A 22,003-nucleotide genomic window follows, 5' to 3' on the forward strand; every position below is an offset into this window, starting at 1 on the left:
AGTCAACATTATGCACAGATCTTATATAATTACACCTGAATTCATGGTTTCCTGTCACTTAGTCTGTGCAGTCTTTTATGGGTAAATATACGATGTGTATTGGCCTTTTTTTTTAAATACTGGTAAGAATCTAGGGACCTCCAGTTGAGACTCACTACCAAATATAATCAGCACTGCACTACACACTACAAAAACAATCCAGAAGATACATTACTATATCCATTATTATCTTGGGAGAGAGAGACTAGATCTAAAACATAAGGGGGATGAGAGGAGTAAATAAAGAAGGGAGGAATGTTCAACATACTCAGTGGAAATATGCAAGTCTCAATAGCACCCTCAATTTGGACTGGTCACATTTCAGGTGCTCAGTAGTCACAAGTGGCCAGAAGCAACTCTATTGGAAAGTACAGGTCTAAGTCATACCCTGGAACACCTCACTTAAAACATGTGATACAACTGCCTCAAGAATTGACGATCTCCCAAATCTAAAATTTCAAAACCTGAATCCTTGGGAGTTTTAAAAGGACTGAACCAGAAAGAGTGCCATTAATGAAAAAAGCAAATATATCTCTAAGACATTTAAATGGATCTCTTTCTCTTTGCTTACGTTTAATTCTGGAGGCACCAGAAAAATAGGGATAACACAAGGAAAAGGGGACAAGGTCTTTAATATCACCATTCAAATTCATCTATATCTACATCTACATCTACCTCTCTAATCAGCCACCCACCAGACTTCCTCCACTCACTCATTAAATACTTATTAAGCATTATAATTGGCTTGGTGGTCACTAATGACCTTCTGGAGCTACACAAGTACATAAAAAGTCCTTCTCATGATTCTTTATTGGTATTTTTTGAAATATACTCATGTATACTCTTTAAGATATCCACTACAAGACTATTTGTAAAAGCAAAAGATTACAACAACAAACTAAATGTCTATTAACAGGGCTCTTATTAAATAAGAACTTAATTGTATGGTACAGCCACATGACAGAATTCTATGCAGCTCATAAAATCAACCAGGTCCAAATGAGGGAGAAAAAACAAAAATCAAATTATCAGTCATATTGTTAAATTAAAGAAGTAAATTATAAATAAATAAAATAATGGGCTGAACAGAATATTAAAAAGAAAAATCTAAAGGATATACAGATATGTTCATATACACATAGACTGTGGAAGGGTACCCAGGAAAACGGAAAGTTATTACCGCTTAGGAGAAGACTGGGTAGTAAGGACAGGAAAGGCAAAATACTTTTCAACAAATATTCTTTTAAATTTTTGTCCCATATACATTTATTATATATCAAAACATAAATAGAAAAGAAAAGGACTTAATGCTCATCCTTAAGAACTTATGGTAAAATTGTAAACTAATACAGTGTGATGTAACATCAGTGCACAGGAGGTGACAAGGCAGAGGCCATGATTAAATCCGCTGCTTGGATGGTCAAGAGCAAAATTTGTCACATGGGCTATATGTACCCGTAAAAATAAGCTACACCCTCAGTATAATTTATCCTAGAAATGTCCCTTCCTGACACACCAAAGTAAAGGAAAGCTGTCAGACTCCCAAGGTTTTAGGAACCCCTTACCCTGGTATTGTTGACTCTGTAAGCAGCAGAGCTGTCAGTGATGGAAGTCTGAGTGTCTCTGTAAAGGCCTGTTAACAACTATAAAAAAAAGAATACAGGGGTGATCAGACTAAACATCTAAATAGCAAACCTGAAGAGTAATTCTGTCCTAACTCTTAGATGTCTGGTCAAATGAATGAATGTTGCTTACAATAGCTAAAGAGAACCATACTGATTTTTTTCCCTTTACTTTTAGAAAAATCTAATTGCAAACTTCATCCTGATTCCCAAGAGAAGGGGGAAAATTCACAATTAGTTTTAAACTATTATTTTCAAATAATAGTTTCAAATGGTTAGTGGCCAGATTTACCAACATTCAATAAACATTTTTAATGATTAAAAATGATTAAAGATTATATTTCTTTAGAAGGGAAGTAATTTATATACTGAAGAGGAAGATAATAAAGACCTCTGCTACTCTCCAAAGCAAAAAAACAAACAAAAAAGCAGTTAAAAATACTAAGTAGATTAAAAATAAATATTAGTGAAAAGAAGCCTAAGTAGCCCAATATGTCAAAGAATCACCTTTTTAAAAAATTTCTTTGACAAGATCTCAAGAGAGTAGATTATACAAGAAATTATACACTATATACAGATCATTGTCTTCTACTTCTTCAGCTATTCTAGGCATTAAGAGAGTTACAAAAAAAAACCTTTAAATGGGATAAGGACTAAATATCAGGATCTGGCAAGTGCAAGAAAACAGAAATGGCCAAAAAATTCCAGTTTATGAGTTTTCAAGAATCTTTTTGCCCCTCTCTCCCCCACTGAGTCAAAAATTAACTCTCCAATATGTCAGCATCAGCTTCTTTTCCAAAATAAATCATACAGGAATAATGAGATGTCCTAAAATTTTCTATCAAGTTTAAGAGAGATGTAAACCAAAGCATTTACTCTGACAAAGAGCAATGTTTTCCCGGAGTCACAAAGGCCAACAAGAAGAACAGCTCTTTGACTGCTCCTTCTGCTCCGGATGAACTTCCAGAACACTGTGGAATAGAGAAAAATATCCCAAATTATACCTTGATTATCAATAATATGCGTGTTATAGTTGGGTGGAGAAATTAACAGAAGTCTACCACAGAACACCTCGATCATCTGGAACTACTTTTTATTGTTATTATCACCATTATAATCGTTATTGTTGTTAGGGACCCCGCTGAGTGGCAGCCTCTACCAATTGTCGACTTTTCTGTCTGCACCCCCTACCCTCACTGTGGACTCCTCAAGTGCAATTCTGTTTTATTAACTTTCTATCCCAGCTCCCATACGCAAGACGCTCAAACCTGAAGTAGAGACCTTGTGAGTCTTGGTATTAAAATCAACGGAAGGGAAGGAACAATGAGCACAGGCAAAACAGGGGCGGATGAAGAAAAAATAACCCGTGCCCCAAAGACCGAGACATCACTCTTGGGGTTGCACGGGATCCTGTTGCTTCAAGTAGAGGGTAGGGTGACATAAGGGGTGAGTCTCCCTCTCTAGACGCCCTCCCAGGTGCCTTCTCCGCCCCGCATCCTTCCAGTCCAAGCACGGACTCGTCCGCCCTGCATCCGCCATAACCACCCGCCGCCTCCTTACCTAGCGTCAGCAGCACCACGAGAAACGCCACCACGACAGACAGCAGCGTCTGATCTCTCTGCTGCAACTCCTGCCGCAAGGAGTCTAAGTAGGGCTGGAAGGCACCCCCGACACCGCCATCATTCCCCGTCCGCCGAGAGTCCACGGAAGCCATGCTGAGATGCGTGGTCTCCGGCGCCGCAAAGCGCAACGTGTCCCTGAGCTCTACGCAGACGTCTGAAGCGGAGCATCACGGGAGTGGTAGTTTCTAAGTTGGATTTTTTTGTTCGAGGGCCGTGATTCGGAAGGTCCTGACGGGAGATGTAGTTTTCTTGGACACCGCTCGTACTGATTTCACTAGTGACACACGTATCCTTTAAGTCTTAAAGTTTAAGCTATGAGTCAAATGTCGCCGCCCTCTTCATGGTTTTTGACAGAATGGTGGATGAATAAAATTAGTGGCTCAAGAAATCTCCACTGAGGATTTCCATCGCTCCCTTTATGAGGTGAGTCTTGTGAGGAATTCAAGCATTACACAAACATTTCACCTGAATATAATGTGGCATGGGATGTGACAGAGGCTGTATGGTGCTATAAAAGCTCCTGGGGGAAAGTGACCGGAAATGAGCCATGAAGGGTGACAGCTTCTGCCGGCATTAAAGGAGAAAGAGTGCTCTGTACAAAAGAAAATGAGCAATTCAGTGTCCATACACTGTAAATCCAGGGCTGCTAAAAGGTCTCCATTAAAGGAAGCAGCCAGGAAAATCAATAGGAGGGATGGAGCCTTTGAAAATTGCAGCTGTCATTCCTGCCCAGAGGAACAGCCAGAACTCTGCCAGGCAGGTATGTGGGACCAAGATGGTCAGTTCTTCCCGTTTTTTAAGAGAAGCCAAAAAGCAAGATTTTTTATGGGAAATTCTTCACTTTTAAAATTCCAACAAGTAATGGAAAACATTAAAAAATGCGTGACCCAAATAAAACACTTTATCAGGCCAGAAGTGGCCAGCCTAGGGACTGCCAGTTTGTAGTCTCTGTCATTAAGCAGGTGTCATTTCAACAGAAGTAGCAGGAGATGAAACAGGAGACGTTGGCAGGAATCAGACCTGAAGGGACGTGTGCTATGCTGAGGAACCTAGACTTTATACAGAACGCAATAAAAAGTTTCATTTGGGGGTGACATAGATGATTGGCAGGTCAATGCAGAACTATCATTTGAGGGAGAAAGGACTGTAGACAGGGTGACTAGCTGGGGAGAGGGGGCTGTTGCAGTGTTTTGACAAAATATACACAGGGTCTGAACCAGGAACAGAGGTAGGTGTGGAAAGGATGGCACAGATTTGAGAGCTGTTTAGAAAGGAAGTACATAGAATGTGGTAATTAATTAATTAGACATGCTGAAGCCATTGGTGTGGGTTACTGGGAATATCAGAGTGCATAAAGTGAATTGGAAGACTCAGTTGGAGAAATTTGGGAGCTGGGGACGTAGCCAGAATGAAAATTGCCTCTCTTTTATGTATATTGAGTTTCAGATGCCTTTGGGAAATCAAAAATCTTATATCATGTAGATGATACAAGAAACAAATGTAAAGTTTCAGCAATAGGTGCTAGATTTTCATTTGGGAGTCATATGTAAACAAATGGTCACTAAGATCATGGTAAGTATGAAGAGTGAGAAGGAGGAAGGAACCCATAAAGAAGCCTAAAAAGGAAGAATCAGTGACACAGGAGTAAAACATGTTCTGGAAGTGGTCAGCAGCATCTCTTAAAACAGATAGGGTCCTGTGATGAGGGCTTGAATGAAAAGTGAGCTCAGGGGGAACAGTAGGGTGAAGGTGGAGGTGGGACTTGTATATGGAAGCAAGAAAGTAGTAGGTGAAGAGGATAGATAATGAGAATAACTGCGAATATTCATGAGTGCTGCTACTGTCAGACATTGTCCCAAATTTATTAATCTGTTTAATTTTCACGGTGACTCATGATCCCAGTTTTACAGAGGGCAAAACGATGCAGGGTTAAGTAATTTATCTATTAATGCCAGGCACTTCGACTTCTTTATGTTTAACTGTATGCTCTAACATAGTACAATTCATTTCTCAGGCATTTTTGTTGCTAAATGTAGGCAATAGGGACTCCAGATTAAGAAAAGATGTTCAGAATGTGAGGTTGAAATGAGTAAACCAACTACTTTATTTTAAATTAGCATTGTCAATTAAAACTTTCAGAAACAACAGTAATCTTACCACATTGTATTTCTTTTCTTTCTTACAGTCCTGATCCTTGCTCTGTATCCACCACCCAACACACACACACACACACACACACACACACACATCTCCTTTATAATAACCATTGATTCCCTCTGTTAGAAACTAAAAGTGCAGAGAAGAAAGGAGGGCCAGACATGGAGAACACATACCATAATTGTCCTAACCATGTAAGAATTTCTAGAGTTTAGCAAATGAAAAAGTGATGCCTTCATGATGAAATTTGGTTTAACAACACACAGTCATATCTATGTCTATCTCTGTCTCTCTATATATATCTATTTATAGATATTTTTTTCCAATTCATTTCCTGGGTATTATGAAAGCAGAAGAAATGTGCACACCTTCCACATTCAAGACACAAGGTGGTGCTGCCATTCTAAGGAATGATAGCAGGAAAGGCTGAGATCAGCTGCTTCCTGTCCTCACAGCTCCACCTCATGGACACCACAGTCTTCCAGGAGCTCTGTGGGGATGAATGCAGAGGAAGGACATGCAGATACAGACTGCAGCTTGCTGAGAGTATTTTGCTCCTTGATTCAAATAGCAGCAGATAGAGAGTTACAATGAAACAAACATAGTGAGACAATTTTTCTTTCTCTTTCATTAATTATAACATCTCATTCACTAGAAACATTTTTCCCTCCTCCCCTATGGAAACTACCTGAGACTCAGGAACACCAATCACATGATTCCCCTACTCTGGTTTATCTCTTTAACTCTGTCTCGAAAAAATATTTAGAGGATTTTTTTAAAAGAATTAAAATGAGACATACTTATATTAAAAACTCAAGCAATAATGAAAGATTAAAGAAGAAAGCTACAAATTACCTCAATTTTTATGCCTATAGTTTCCGGTGAACATTATTTCAGAACGTTTCTGTACATATATAAGAAGGCAGTCTAGAGAGAAGAATAAATAAAAATACCAGGGACTATAGCATGGACTGCTGTATTTGCGATCCCTAGAACAGTGTCAGGCTCATGGTAGGTGCTCTGTACTTTGTTGACAAAATTAGGTTTATTGACTCATTGAAATAAGACAGTCCCCGAAGGAAGAGTTACAGGATTTGAAGTGAAGGTGGAGTTTAGGTGAATATTAAATAAGGCAGAGTGTTGATAGGCTCAAAGTAAAGTAGGGCTGTGTATAAGAAAGTCAACATCAGGTCTTGACCACAAAGTAGACCCAGGGTCCTATTTTCTTGGATGCCAGAAAGTTAAGAGACATGGACTGTTGTGTTCAGAAACCCCCCTATCTGCAGCTCTGCCCCAAGTGTAAATTGAAGCTGTGATAGGAGTTAGGAAATAAAGGGGCAAACTGGAGAGTTGTTTAGAAGGCAAATCAACAGAACTTGCTGACATTGGACATGAAGTGGGGGAAAACAGTAAATTAAAATTTGACCCCTCGCTTACGGTTCCTGGGAGGGTAGAAGACCATGACTTTAGCTGATGTGAAATATGAGGAGGTAACAGTTGGGTTAGGGAAACAGGAGAGGGAGGGAGGGGCAGGATGACCACTTGTTTTTGATTTTTTGGACTTCTGGTTGCTGTGAGAACCCTACAGTACAGATACACAGACAGGAGGAGGTATGAGTATGGACCACTGGGAGCAGGGGGCATTCACATTGCTTAGGGAGGAACTGGAAAGCCAGAAGAACCCCAGGAAGATCTCCCTACAATTTCAGGGCTGACAAGATGAGCCCACGATGAGGCCACAAATGCACAGAGCCCACGATGAGGCTGACAAGATGAGCCCACGATGAGGCCACAAATGCACAGAGAGAGAGGTAGGAACCAAAGCAGAGAGAGGCTGTGACAGAAGCTGGGGAGAGTTCCAAGGAAGAGTGAGTAGTCAGCTGTATCAAGTGCAGTAAACAGACTCAGGACTGAAAGGACTAAACTTGGTTTTCTTAGTTGGCAGAAAGATAGTGACCTTAGCCACTGCAGCTGCAGGGAAGTAAGTGGAGCAAAAGACTTATTTCTATATGTTCAGTCATAATAATAAGTGAGGTGTGGAAAGAGTTCAATTACTACTAATGAAACTGAATCAGTAATCAAAAAACAAAACAAAACAAAACAAAAAACCCACAAACAAAAGTCCCGAACCAGAGGGCATCAAAGGTGAATTTTACAAAACGTTCAAAGAATTAACACCTATTTTTCTCAAACTATTCCAAAAAACTTCAGGAGATGGAAAAGCTCCCAACCTCATTTTATGGGGCCACCATCATCCTCCTTTCTGCCCCTTCCTAAGCCCCACACACACACACACACACACACACACACACACACACACACACACAGTCATATACATTTGATTCTATTATAATGGCCATGCAGAGCTTTTTAGAAAGAACTCCTGTTTGGACTGTATCTAGAAGGTGTGGCTGTGGCACCACAACCAAAGCTATGGGAAAGGTCAGATGAATCTTGAACTCTGAAGGAAGGACTCAGTTTCACACGTATTTAGTCATATAGTATAAAAGAAATGCTTCCAGGACAAACATTTTGGGAAGAATGAAGTTTTTAAAAGATAAAACCAATAATAATTTTTATTTTATTTCCTGCACAGGTGGCAACATTGAACATGAAGGCAGCCAAACCACTCAGGCCAGTGAGACCGGGGGAAGTTTGTGGGTCACATGAGCTCCCATCTTCACCTGGTGGTGGACCCCCCTCTTGGATTTTAAGCTCTGTGGAAGGTGCAGGCTTCCAGGAGTTCTGTGGGGACAGAGAAGAAAGGTAAGACAGTCAAAATCTACCTATATTTATTTTCTATTGTGTGAATGAACAGTTAAACCTGTTATAAAAGCATTTGGACTGTCGCTCTGCTCTTCTGATGGGTGGATCAGCCATTCTCCCAGTGGCATTCTGCACTTGCCTCCATGGCTTCTGTGCCTACCCCCAGCAGTGCCCCATGCCAAGGATGGTAACATGATTTCCCTGCCCTTCATCATCTCCACTTTGTGCCTTATAGGTGTGTCCACCTGAGTCCATGTGGCTGGAAGGAGCCTGGGAGGACTGTCCTCTCAGACCTCTTTAGGCAGGTGATGAACTACCATAGCAAGATGCCCTAAGCACCTGGCATGTGCCAGTTCCCATCCTGGGGGCTAAGAATGGAGCAGAGAACAATAGAGCCGGACTTCCTCCCCTCTTGGAGGATATAGGTTAGGTAACTATAACCTGGGTGCCCACAACAGTGGCCGTGGGCAAACGTGTTCCTTATATCAGAATTGTTCAGGGCAGCTGTTAAGATACATGAACCCTGACTATGGCACATAACTGCTGAATGAGTATCCGCAGGGCCTGAGAATCAGTATTTCAAGGACCATTGCTCACTTATATGCACACGAAAGTTAAAGAATAGCTGCCTTAGAACCACATGTTATCTCAGACATCTTCCAAAGGATTTCAAGTGAATAAATGATGTCTAACATGGATATAGTGCAAAGGTGTATTTCACAGTATTTTACTTCTTAGAAAATTGGTATTCTACATAAGTAGTGTATACGTCAGCTTTATAGTTACCAGACTTATCATTGTTCAAGCTCTCAAGAGGAATGCTGTGTTAAAGAACTTTCTGCAGTGATGGAAATGCTCTCTTTGCTCACCTGTGTGGAGCTACATGTATCTATTGAGCACCTGAATTGTGGCTCATGTGACTAAGGAACTAAATGTTTCATTTTGTTTAATTTTAATTAATTTAAATTTAAATGGCCATATGTAGTTAGAGGCTACCATATTGGACAATGCAGCCCTGTACAAAAAAAAAAAAAAAAGTCTAGCACAGAACAATGGGCATGGGCCCATAAACCTCTTCCTTTTTTTAGTAATAACATGAAATTCTGCATATGCAGTCAGGTCACTACTTCAGTGCCCTGAGCCTGTGTCCTCCTAACCATCTACCCACATAAGTAGCCTTTTATACATGCTGGGATTACGTTGTTCCCTCATCATTCCATCTTGTCCACTGGTCATCTCCTGGGGCTACAGCCCACTTCTCATTTTGTACCAGACACCCAGAACCCTGCCCGTGTTGGCTTTGCAGCCTCCCCACACCGTTCCTCCTACTCACTTGAAGTTGAACATTGTCTCAGGTTACCCACAGCTGTGACATACTCCGCTCCTAAATAGGATTCATACGTTACTTTGTCCGGAAGTTCAGCCAAACATAATGTATCGTCCCTGAACAGGAGGTCCTTTGTTTGAGATTGGAACAAACAAAAGTTGCCGGAGCATGTACTTCCATTTTTTCCATACTGGAGCTGTCAAATGGATGGAAAGTACATGAGGACCTGTGGCACTGAGCAGCCGGGAACACATGGGTGGGATGGAGGAGGCTGAAAGCTGGAGACCAACTTGGGAAGAAAGGGAAGCTACAGAGGATGCTTCAGGAATTTTTCCACTGCCCTCACCTGTGGTCCATCCATTTTTGGCCCTGGCTTCATGCTTTCGTGAGGCTCCAAAGTCCTCTGTAGGGTCCCTCCTGGTCCTTCCTCCTCTGGAAAGTCCCTCTCACCCACCCACCTACCCACCCACTCCTGACTTCTCTGATCTCTCTTCCCCACTTCGTTGGCCATGGCTATGGGTGCTGCTTCCAGGAAATGAGAGGACAGAAACTTGTCCCTTCCAAGTGTTATTTTCGAAGAAGATATTAAACATGAGCCACGCGATGAAGGGGTACAGGTAGTTGTTAAAAGTTCACGTGTGACTACATCTTTGATCCTGTGTTGGGCAAGAGGCTCAGTTACTCCAGGTTTCCTAAGGTTATAAGTGAAATGGTGACTACAAAAAGTTTAGCATTCCACCTAGCACCTAGAAAATCTTCATTAAATCTGAATAATTATTATTATTAATAATATTTACCTTCAGAGGACTCACATAGATAAGCTATTTTAATTTTTAAAAAGAAAACTAATGGTGAATCAATAGGCAGGAAGCTGTCGCTGAATGATAGGATAGAGTTTGTTGGTAGAGGAGCCTTTAGTATTAAAATGTGAAGACAGCCCCTCTCCGCATGAAAGGAGGTCTAGGTTGGTTGTATTCCCCAGAGAACAAGCTCCCTGAAGGCAGGGGTCTTGGGTTTTTCTGGATGTTGGCGTGGTTCTCAGTCTGTCTAAGCAAGGGCAACACAGATCCGCATTTCATGACCTGTATCAAGGAGGGCTGGAAAACAAAATCAGTCTCCTTCATTTAAATAAATGCAAATGCTCATAACACGAGGGTGCCACAGAGCAAGGTCAAGAGCAAGCAGGAAAGCAGATGCCTGGATCTGAGGACATGCAGATCAGATAGGGACTAATCTCCAGTGACCAGGAGATATAAACAGAGCCAGGACCAGGAGATCCAGTTCCACATATCTAGTTTTCAGAAAGAGAATGCTAAAATGTGGGTTGCACTTAGCTGTGAACTTCCCCGAAGTAATCCACACCACCCAGAAAGAAAGGGTGGGAGGCCCTAGGTGGTCCGTACCTGCTGTTCAAGTAATATCTGCCTAACGCAGTCTGCCTTATCTTCTCTTGAGACCACAGCATGATTTGGAGCTCGGGCTAGGTGGCAGGTCGCTGCTTCAGTCACAGGCTTCCTGGTGCCATCGAGGCACAGCAGCTGAAAGTAGTCCTGCGGTAGAGTCTTAGCCCAATCTTCTCTGTTTTTTCCTGGAGATAGAGAAAGTGGGTCAGCCACAGCTGATGGCTTTGGTCAAGGCACCCTCACTAGGGGGATGTGACTGATCCACTGGTATGTGGAGGGCCTGGATCCAGTGGTCAGCAGAAGTACACACGCTGGGGTTACAGTGATATGGAAAGGAATCCCTAGTGACCACCCCTTCCCACCTGTTCCACCCAAAGAAAGAACTATATTCTGTGGATGCTCTTCAAAACGATCTTCATTTCTACTAAATTCCAAAGCATTTGGAACTCTTGCTCCAGTGTGGGAAGAACATGACCCTCAACTGGTTGACAATCTCTGTGCTATATCTTCTTGCACCAGCAAGTAGAAACTTTCCCCAGAAGCCCTTCTGGAAGCTGTAGCTGTGTTTGAAATCTGATGTGCTCATACTGGTTCTATGCAAAAATGTGCACGTTCCTCTGTGCATACAGGTCCATAAGGATATGGTTCTCAGCCTCTTGTTTCATCTTCTCTTTATTCTCTCTGAAAAAAAAAATCTTGCCCATTCTCAGGGTTTCAGCACTTTCCTCACAAAAGTTCTCAAATATGTTTTCCCAGTTTTTATTTCTCTCCTAAAATACAGCATTACAATCTTTTTCTTAATTTAATTTTCATTTAATTTTCTTCATTTAACTGAATAACTGATACAAGAACGTAGCATCGTAAAATTTTATATTATTTGTATATAAAGTACCTCTTTTCCTACACTCAAAATGTACACTTTTAATTTTAATAGAAAACTCCAAATTACCTGCCTCTCTCTCACTAGTAACTACACACATCTTTGCTCACCTTCTAATATTCCTCCTTTCCTTTCTTACCAGTCCCTCCAACTCAACACCTTCCAAATGAAATTCATCATTGTTCTCTCCAAACCCATCTGTTCTACTTAGTAATTTAAGCATTTATTCAATAACAATGTTCTCAGCCCTCTGCAAGAAACAATGATTAGAGGGGAGAAATAGCACACATACCAAAAGCAAAAATTCAGGGCACAGTTAAAAACATTTTATATTTTGTGGCACATATTCTAAATGCGTGTGAACTCAGGACCAGCACAGTGTTGAGTATATTAATTAGGGGAAGCTAGCTGGAGAAGGCAAGGTTTTAGGTGTGTCTTTTAACATGTGTAGGAGTAAGAGGAGGAGAAAGGAATGTCTGTCTGAGGGAAGATGGAGAGTACTGATACGACTCAGGGACAGGAATGAACCTGGTTTTTCTAATGGGTGAGAGGAGAATGGTCCCATTGGGACAGAATATTGGGCAGTGGGGCTAAACAGGTGAGGCACACCCAGGCACTAAAGGCCTGGAGTGTGGGACAGAGTGACAGTTAGGTGGAAGAAAAAGTGGGTCTATGAGGATTTGTGAATGGAAGTCAATGTTAATGTATGAGCCACAGCCTGAATGGGACAATTAAGAATAATGAGATGGAAGGGGATTCAGTCCGGGTTGGGAGAGTAGCAGTGGGCATCTAGAAGCACATGATAAAAATTTTTCTTTCCAATAAAAATAATCCTTGTTTTTGTACAAAAGTCATTTTTAAAATGCTACACAGTTTAAGGAAGAAAAATTTGAAACACTTGTAATCCCACAACATTAGTGTGTTTCTTCTAGTCTTTTTTCTAACACACGCATATAATATGCAGACACATCTAAATAATTAGATCATACCATCTACATGCTTTCGTATCCTGATTCTTCTATAACATACCATAGAATTAATAAAGGTATATTTTGAAGAAACAAAAAACATTCTGACTGAGAGACTAGTCTAGGCTTGACTGGCAGGGCATATAATAAAGTCCTCAGGGACAAAGGCTGTGGAAAGAGGACTGGATTTTGGGAGACCATGAGGAGTTTGGATTTATACAGGTTGTGGTTGCAGTGCCAGTGTACTGTGTACATAAAAATGACCATGTGGCAAATAGAGATCCTGGGAGGCTTTTAGATGGGAAGTTAGGCCTCTTGTCTAAATTTCTTTCAGGAGGTAAGGCTTTTAGAGAGTTAAGGCCTAGAGAGGGGAGCCCTCCTCAGAAGAGTACAAAAAGAAATCAAGGAGTGACGAAGAACCAGTCTTAGGGTAATTCTCTGGTAGCAGGAAAAAGGACAGCTCTTAAAGAAAAAAGCAAAACTAGTTAAGAGGGAAGAAATATTAGCCAAACTACTATTCCTTCAAGTAAGTACTTAGCAACTTCTGTATGCCACATACCATGTTGGCACTGGGATATAAAAGGAGGGAAAAGAGCTCAAAGATGTCCTGTGGCCACTGTTTATTATAGAATGTGATGAATTCAGTAATGTGAGCAATATGGACAGAGGATTCTGTTGCGGGATGTGGGCTTATCATCAGAGAAGGCTTCTTGGAGGCGTTGGTGCCATGCTAGTTCATTGCAGATGAATTGCTAGAAAGATTTGAGGTTGGGTGAAGGGACATGAGGAAAGGAAGGGAAGTAATAGCTGCCTGGACTGTAGTGGGTTCTGTAAGCAGTTAGTGATGCAGTGTGGGCAAGAGGAGTACTCATTCTTACCAATCTTTTAAAAAATTTCTTTTGTGTTTTAATGTCATAGCCATCCAATATTCACCTGCTAGTTTTAGTACCCAATAATGGTCCTTGCTTGAATCAATTATTACTGTTTTGGTTGCCAAATGATAGCTTTTTAACTTCATAATTATTTCTACATTTATTAGTTAGCATTCTGTGATAAGGAAGATCTTTCCCTTTAACTTCATTTGTTCAATCAGGATGGATTCATGTATTCTTACTTTATTCAATGAGTTATTATTTCTTTTAATGTTGAAAATATCCCAGATATGGCCAGTGGGAGGTCCTTTAAAATGGCTCCTGCATGCTTTGACATGTCCCATAACTCTGACCACTGCAGCATGATGTTTCAAGCTCACCTTATATTTTTCCTGTCCAGCCCTAGAATCAGCTGTTTTTCCAAAGGGTCCTGGTCCCTTTTATTGGAAATAGTTCTAGAAGCCAAGATCTTGGTGCTCATTCCTACTGGTGTGCCACTGTCTCTAGGTTTTTTTTTTCAGTGGACATGGAATATATTTGGAATACATTGGAATCTATATGTTGAACCTGGAAATATACGAAATAATTATAAAGGACCTTTTGGGGATGATTCAGAAAATCTGAATATGGACTATGGATGTGAGGAGTATTAAATCCAATATAAATATTCTGATCTTGGTAATTATAATGTAGGTAGAGAAGAGAATGTCGTTGTTCTTAAGAAACGTGCACTGAAGTATTCAGGGGACAGGCAGCACCCTGTGGTGGGGTTTCTGGAAGAGAATTCATGGCCACTGGAACCTCACAGTCCTTACCATTCTGCTTACCCAGGTGAAAACTTCTCTCTTCACTGAACAAAAAGATTGAGAATCAGAGCTCTGGAACTTGACAGAGTCCATAACATTTCCATCAATGCATCCTGAACACAAGTGAACCCAGTGACCCCGATTTACAGGGACAGAGGAACATGTGCACATACCCCCAGTGTTCTGGAAGACAGTCTGGTCTTTCACAAAGGCCACGTCTCCTTTCTCGACCAGGCACCTACAGACGGCCAGACAAAAAAAAAGAGAAGAGGAAGTCAGCGGGAAGCATCTGTTATTCAGGAGAGCCACCTTATAGATCTAGAGCTGACCATTTGATATCAGCATTCATGACTCCCATTCTATCACTAATCTCCTATTATTAATAATAATAGATTAGCATTAATCTACTATTACCAGTAATCTTACATATCACTAAGGTAAATAATAAAAAGAAAACGAAACCTCCGATTTGCTTTGTAGTTACACAATCTCAGTTCCACACACTAAAATCTTAAATTCTGGCACATTTTCTCCAATAGGGAGAGCTACATCCTTTTCCTAGCATCAGCACAATTATTTGAGGGTAGTTTTTCAGTAAGGTAATTCCTTACTCACACTCTACTTTGTAAAAATCGGAAATGTGTGGACTGTGAATTGTACTTACTGTAACTCACAAGGTGGTTCTAGCTGACAAATTGGGATAACCTTTGTTTTTTTCCTTCACTACTGAAAAGTTCAACTACAATGCTACCACCATTGTGCAGTTGATGAATTCATGACCTACTAAGAAACACAGCCCTGAATCAGAAAGGATAGGTAAAAAGTAATAAGGTCATAAGGTGCACAGTTGTCTTTACAAAAATGATAAACACTCCATGAGAGAGAATTGTAGTTGGGAATGTAGAAATCATGTGCTTTACTTTTATATAGTTCCAGGTAAGGATGGCTGTAGGTTCCCCAGAAGTGCAAAGAAGAGCATGAGCCAGATCCGACTCCTACATTCAGCTGTAGTAGTGATATTCTGAGCCAGATAGCTCTTTGTTGTAGGGAGCTGTCCTATGCATGCAGATGTTTAGCAGCCTCTACCAATTAGATGCCAGTCGCACCTTCCTACCTCCCAACCCCATGAGATAATCAAAAACATCTCCAGACACTGCCAAATGTGCCCTGGGGTAGGAGACGGGGTGGGGGGAATTGCCCTCTGTTGAGAACTTCTGATTTGCACCATACTGCCAGTCTTTGCTGTGTATGACAACCAGATCTAGAGACAGTGTCCTGGAGGGACCTGGATGCCCCTTCACACAGGGTTCTACATATGGTTGCTAAATATAGCACCCTGACACGTGCAGGACTAACAGGTGAGGGACATAAGAATCTCACCATAGTTCCTAAAAAGGAATCCTGTCAGAGTTAGGAGTATTATTACATTCATTTCAGAGTTATAAAACTTACCTGAGAGCCCCCGTGTAGCCATAATATCTCTCGTTGTTGTTGGGTTCACACTCCTTTCCTGGACCACTTGCTGAGCCAATACACAGAGCACAGAGATTGGAACTGCGATCATACCCCGGGGCACAGCCTTGACTGAAAATTTTATCTGTGGAAGGACAAGAGGAAGTTAGCTTCATTTAACACATAACAAGTGTGTACGGCCCCAGATAGGTAGAACATACTCATTCATCCTGTGACCTGCTACCAACCCAGGACCTGCCAGACTATAGGATTTAAAAGGAAACTTAATTTAGACTGGGAATAGAAGTTAGTGACCATTAAAATTCAGGTGGAGGGGATTCCATGTGCACCCTGATGGTGTCGTCAATCATCTAGAAAGGAGCAATGGAAATGACATAAAATTTGACATGAAAGAGATAAAATTGAAGGTTACTCCCTGAGCTTGTGCCACCTATTAGATGTTTCCTTCCCCTGCCATTTATTAGAAGAAGCTTTAATGGAACTCAGAACTCCAAGCTCAGAAAAAGGGCTGGGGAATTCTATTCACAGCTCAGGTGCTCTCCCATGGCTGGTAAACTGCCAGGAGACTCGGGAGAGCAGAGGTGGTGCTCTTGCTAGTTGGGAGCCAGAACTTTTGAATGTCAACCCAGCCGTTCTTTGATTCTTATCACATTGGTGTTATTGAACACCCCGGTGAAGAAACATGATCTTGTCTCCAATTCCCACACATAGGACTCGTCTGGTTCATAACTGTTTTTGGAGGCCTCTCCTTTTAAATCAGTTGCATACATTTGGATGTGGCAGGGAGGACGTACTTAGGAAGTTAATGTAAATAAGAACCATTAGAAAACATTTGTCCTTAGACATAGGTTTACACATAAACTTACACATAGGTTTTCAGGGCGCATAACTAAGCTCATACCTAAAGCTATTCAGAGGACGGGATATACTGACTTCTACCACTTAGAAAGGGCCTAGGAACTGGGCAGTCACTCAGTGAGACTGCCAAGACCTTAAAGAGACCTGGAGACCCTGCACACTCACATTGCCTAGAAGCCCTATGGCAGGAATTGTAGCTGTTAACTCAATAGCCATTTCCCCTTGTTCCTTAGTAACAAAGATCTAGTTTTTAAAATTTTTTCTCCGTTAATTATTTTTATTGATATATCATTGACATTTCACATTATATTAGTTTCAGGTGTACAACATGATTGTGAATATATTGTGAAATGATCACCAAAATAAGTCTAGTTAACATCTGTCACCATACATAGTTAGAAAAATGATTTTCTTGTGCTGAGAATTTTCAGATCTCTTAGCAACTTTCAAATATGCAACACAACATTATTAACTATAGTCACCATGCTGAACATTACATCCCCAGGATTTATTTTATGGCTGGAAGTTTGTACCTTTTGATCCCCTTCACCCATGTTGTCCAACTCCACCCCTGACTTCTGGCAACCACTAACATGTTCTCTGTATCTATGAGCTCGTTTTTCTTTTTTTTGCCCAAGATTCCACATATAAGTGAGATTATACAGTATTTGCAACATGTTCTCTGTATCTATGATTCCACATATAAGTGGGATTATACAGTATTTGCTTTCCTGTGTCTGACTTATTTCACTTAGCATAATGCCCTCCAGCTTTCCTGTGTCTGCCTTATTTCACTTAGCATAATGCCCTCCAGGTCCATCCATGTTGTTGTAAATGGCAAGATTTCCTTCTTTTTTGATGGCTGAATAATATTTCATTGTGTGTGTGCATATGTGTATATATATAATCACATTTTTATTCATTCATCTATCGGTGGATACTTAGGTTGTTTCCATGTCTTAGCTATTGTAAATAATGCTAAAATGAATATAGGGGTGCATATATCTTTTTGAGTTAGTGTTTTTGTTTTCTTTGGATAAATACCCAGAAGTGGAATTGCTGGATCATATGGGAGTTCTGCTTTTAATTTCCTAAACAAAGGTCTAGTTTTATTTGGGCAGAAACATGCCCAAATAAAAGATGACATTTTTCAGCCTCTTTTACAGCTAAGTGTGACTATGTGCCTAAGTTCCAAGCAATGAGAAGTTACATGAAGTAATTGGGTTAGATTTTCTGGATGGCTTCTTTAATAAGTTAACAGCAGGTGGCATACATTTTAAATGGCCCTTCCTCCTTGCTCCTTGAGGCTTCCAGAATTATGGATGTTATAGCAACCATTGGTGACCTTGAAGATGGAGGCCTCATGCTCAGAATAGTAGAGCATAAACAGAGAAGGACCTTGGGTTTCAAATGACCATATCAGCATGGACTGCTCACCTCTCATCTTTTTCATGAGAGAGAAAAGTAAGCCATTGTGTGTAACCGAAAGGAACCATTCTGATTCAGCTCCCCAATCCTACCATTTCTTTTAGTTATTTCCTTGAAGTTCGCTTTAACCAAATTTTAACTACTGTAGAATGAGGGCCACACAGCATTTTGTACCAGACCACTCTCTTCTCAGCCAGCCTTGACCACAACGCCCTCCCAGATTCACTCACCGAATTCACAGTGGTTGATCTTGCTATAGAGCAAGCCCATGGGGATATTCCAACCCGCGGTTCTATCTACCGCGGTGTGACAGGACTTCTTGCCTTCCAGAGTGTTCCAGGTGAGGTCATCTGATGATGATGACTTAACCACAGCCACAGCGAAATACCCTACAAGGAAGATACCAGAAAAGGATGTATAAACACGTCTAGGCCATGCAGAGTGTCTGTCTGCAATCAAAGCCTGCCATTTCCCTATGGAAGCAAAATTATTCTGAATGATTCTGTCTTTCAAAGGGCCCTTCCCAATGACTGAGTGAGGTGAAGTATAAGTCACTCTGTCAGGTGGAGATTAATGTAAACTGAAACCAAATAGTAAGAATACATTATTATCAGAGCAATGGCTGGTGTATGACCCTTCCCTAATGCACAAAGCTACTGAAGTTATAAACCAGCAACTCACTCTCCGCTGAAGTTATAAACCACCAATTCACCCTCCACTCAGAGGAATGGATACTGAGGAGTACATGTAACTCCAACGTTTTATACATTAACAATTATTAGGAAAGAGTACTAAATGACTGATAACTGCAGTGAATATTCTGGCCAGATATTTTGTGATAAGGAGAATAGCACCTGTATTCTCCTTATGCGAAGAAGTATGCTAAGTAGAAACTGTCAAGTCAGCTGCCATCTTCAGCAGCAAATAGTTATTGATCCTTAAAATTGGGAATGGAATATCAAATCCATGCTTTCAACTTTCTAATTTAATTAACTCAGTAAACTGTGTATAACAGAAAACAGAGAAGTCATATTATCCATAGAATAGGAATAGGCCTTGCTATACTCTGTTACTGAGCTTGGCTCCCAGAGTGAAAGGCTGGAAGGCTGTAATCAAAGGAAGTCACAAGGACAGATTTGCCACACTAGTGGCTAGAAAATGACCTGGAGAGGCCTAAGCATATGGACTCTGGGGCCCAGTGTTCACCATGGTGTAAGACTTTCTGACTTGCTCCCGGATCCACCCCAACCAATACTCTGAGCAAGAGCCAGGTTTGCCTGGATTCCTGAACCCAGACCTGGCTGGTAGGCTGTGTAATTTCATGCTCCTAGACATCTGTCTGTGTGAGCCTTTTTCCTTAGCCCTGCCGGGCACAAATACACGAGGCTCCTTGGTTGGTGCTAACTCTCATCTAAAATTGTGCAGGCCTCATGTAATGCAAGGCAGTCAGGAGGGTGTGGAAATACCTGCTGAATATAGGAGCCTAGACAATTTGTAAACTCTCTCAGCCATTGGTCCTCTTATGCATCCTTAGAGGATGACAAGACCTACCTTATAAGATTAAATGAGAAATCCTTTGTGTAAGTCATAGCAAGTATAATAGGATAACTATCATTACCAATTACTATCTTTCCATGACTCTTTTGCATTCTAAAACTTGGTCTCTTCCATTGCCTTATCTATTTTTGGTTTGAATTTAAAAGCAATGAGAATATATCTTAAACTCATGAGGTTACCAATCCCAACTCACCTTTTTCTGGTGTGTTTTTACAATCAGAGTTGTTAGTTTCTGGAGAAGAGAAAATGAAGAAGTCATTAAGTACTCATTTATAGATTGGAAATTATGCCTTTCCCATGTTGCAGATCAGAATAAAAAGCGCCAGGAAAACTACATATCACCAACTTCCAAAAAGTCCAGGCCCTCTTGATTATGCAATTTCACTTTAACTCACCGGCCTCTGGAATTTAGCCCAAAATTGTGAATTTCAGGTTTCCTGCTCTGTCTGTCCTGTGGCCACAGTGGTCCCTGCCAACTGTACTTGAATCACTGCACTAGGGCAATAGGAGATGTGTGTTTGGGAAGCAGAAAGACCTGCCAGGAATCCCAGGTGAGAATCCTAAATGTCCTCTGCATTTGGGGTCACTGTTAGCTGGAACTTCCAAGTGCAAAGCCTCCATTTCCCCTGGCGGAAGGTATAAGAGAAGATCTATCCTTCAAGATGACTGTGGGGGTTACAGATGAGGCAGCCCAGAGCCTGGGAAGTAGATTCTCAGTAAGCTAGAGCTTTATGGCCGATGTGATATTAGTCAGGCTATGATTTTCCCATCTCCTCTCTCCATGGCCCAGAGGAAGTAAAACACTGAGAGGTGCCCCCTCCACTTACTGTAGTTCTCTGCTAAGACTGGAACCAGACCACACTTTCCCGCTATGTAGATGAAGCCTCCATCCAAGCTCATGGCATCAGCTTCTCCTTTCTGTAAAAATATAGCACATCACAGCAGATGAAAAGAGGCCATTTCCTTCCCATTGGCCCTTCTAGATGTTTCCTTGAAGCAGCCTTCCCAGCACAGGTCATGAAGGACCAGGGAGACAGCTGGTGCTAGCTCTGGACCCCCAAAAGGCACATTCAGCAAGAAAATAAAATGTGTCCTCATTTTCACCCTAACCATCATGAACTTATGACCAACTCTGGGTGCCTTGTTTAGTTTCTTCAGGAGCTAAGACCCATATTCGATCCACCTGTCCTCTGATAGGACACATTGTTCTGGAGACATTCTCACAATACCTTTCTTACACCAAGAATTCTCATTTGTAAGATTAATGAGTAAGTCAGGGACTCAAGGCTGTGCCTGTGGGATAGAGTGCATCCTGATGGGGGATCCAGGCCTTAATCTTGGCCACAATGGCTGAGTGGTATTTTAGTGTCGTGCAGATGAGGTGTTCAATAAACAAATAATACACTCAAATGATCTAATCCTCAGATTTATTAAGCCCTTAATTACAAAAATGCTTAAATTCAGAAAGATGCCAATGTTTCCATTGGGTCTAGCAATATATTTCTGGAAGTACCCCCTAAAGAGATAATCAGATATGTGGGCGACTAACTCATTGGGCAAAATATATAAGTAGGAAAAAATATTCAAAAAGTATTCATAATAGCAAAAAGATAGAGACAGACTAGATGATGTTATAGAAAATATGGATAAATGGTTAAATAAGTTGCCTCACACACACACTATGGAATAGATACAACTTTAAAAGATCATGTTTTCTAAAAATTATTTTAACATAGGAAAAATTTCATTAGATATCAGATTAAAAGAGGAGGATAGTGAGCTATGTATATGATATGGTAAATAACAGAATTTTCTCTGAATTTGAAGATTTCAAGTACTTCTTTGTTTCTTTACATTGTTCAGGATTTTCAAAAAACTAAAAGCAAACATGGAATACTCTTTAGATGAAGAAAACTAAACTTCTACCTGCTTGCACAATCAGCATGGCCCTATCACACTCATCATGGTGCACCGTGGGTCTCAGACACTCCCACACCATGGTCCAGCTTTCCTAAGCAGACACTGCTCAGATTGTCCTCTACCGTGTTTTGACACCAGGAGGAAATGGAGCCCTACAGAGCCCATCAGATCCACACGCTCAAAAGTACTGAATCTCCTGTGGGCCTGGGCTCCCACAGTGAGGGCAAGGTTCCTATGAACCTGGGTTTTCATATCATTCCCAGGAATACTAAGTCTTAGGGACAGGCAGGCAGTAGTGGCGGGGC

General features: G+C 41.1%; 2 protein-coding genes and 1 long non-coding RNA gene across 3 annotated transcripts in view; 1 reads left to right on the forward strand and 2 right to left on the reverse strand.

Annotated features, from left to right (window-relative positions):
* Window positions 1-3,537, reverse strand: part of SRPRB (SRP receptor subunit beta) — a 12,011-nt gene extending 8,474 nt beyond the window's left edge. Inside the window, exons 1-3 of the mRNA XM_006907233.3 lie at window positions 3,222-3,537; window positions 2,538-2,632; window positions 1,605-1,682 (exon numbers count right to left, since the gene is read on the reverse strand). Coding sequence (XP_006907295.1) covers window positions 1,605-1,682; window positions 2,538-2,632; window positions 3,222-3,375 — 327 coding nt within the window. The 5' untranslated portion in view covers window positions 3,376-3,537. The remainder of the gene's footprint in view (window positions 1-1,604; window positions 1,683-2,537; window positions 2,633-3,221) is intronic.
* Window positions 3,538-3,597: 60 nt separating this feature from the next.
* On the forward strand, window positions 3,598-14,629 carry LOC112475944. The gene is made up of 3 exons (XR_003044921.1): window positions 3,598-3,706; window positions 8,037-8,206; window positions 14,488-14,629. It is a non-coding gene; the product is annotated as an uncharacterized LOC112475944 (long non-coding RNA).
* The window catches only part of LOC102887649 (serotransferrin), a 28,032-nt gene continuing 14,027 nt past the window's right edge, over window positions 7,999-22,003 (reverse strand). Inside the window, 8 exon segments of the mRNA XM_015585764.2 lie at window positions 7,999-8,185; window positions 9,540-9,729; window positions 10,937-11,121; window positions 14,636-14,700; window positions 15,915-16,059; window positions 18,452-18,610; window positions 19,972-20,010; window positions 20,606-20,696. Coding sequence (XP_015441250.2) covers window positions 8,121-8,185; window positions 9,540-9,729; window positions 10,937-11,121; window positions 14,636-14,700; window positions 15,915-16,059; window positions 18,452-18,610; window positions 19,972-20,010; window positions 20,606-20,696 — 939 coding nt within the window. The 3' untranslated portion in view covers window positions 7,999-8,120.

The sequence above is a fragment of the Pteropus alecto genome, unplaced genomic scaffold (genome assembly GCF_000325575.1).
Source record: "Pteropus alecto unplaced genomic scaffold, ASM32557v1 scaffold92, whole genome shotgun sequence".
In the NCBI taxonomy this organism is placed as follows: Eukaryota; Metazoa; Chordata; class Mammalia; order Chiroptera; family Pteropodidae; genus Pteropus; species Pteropus alecto.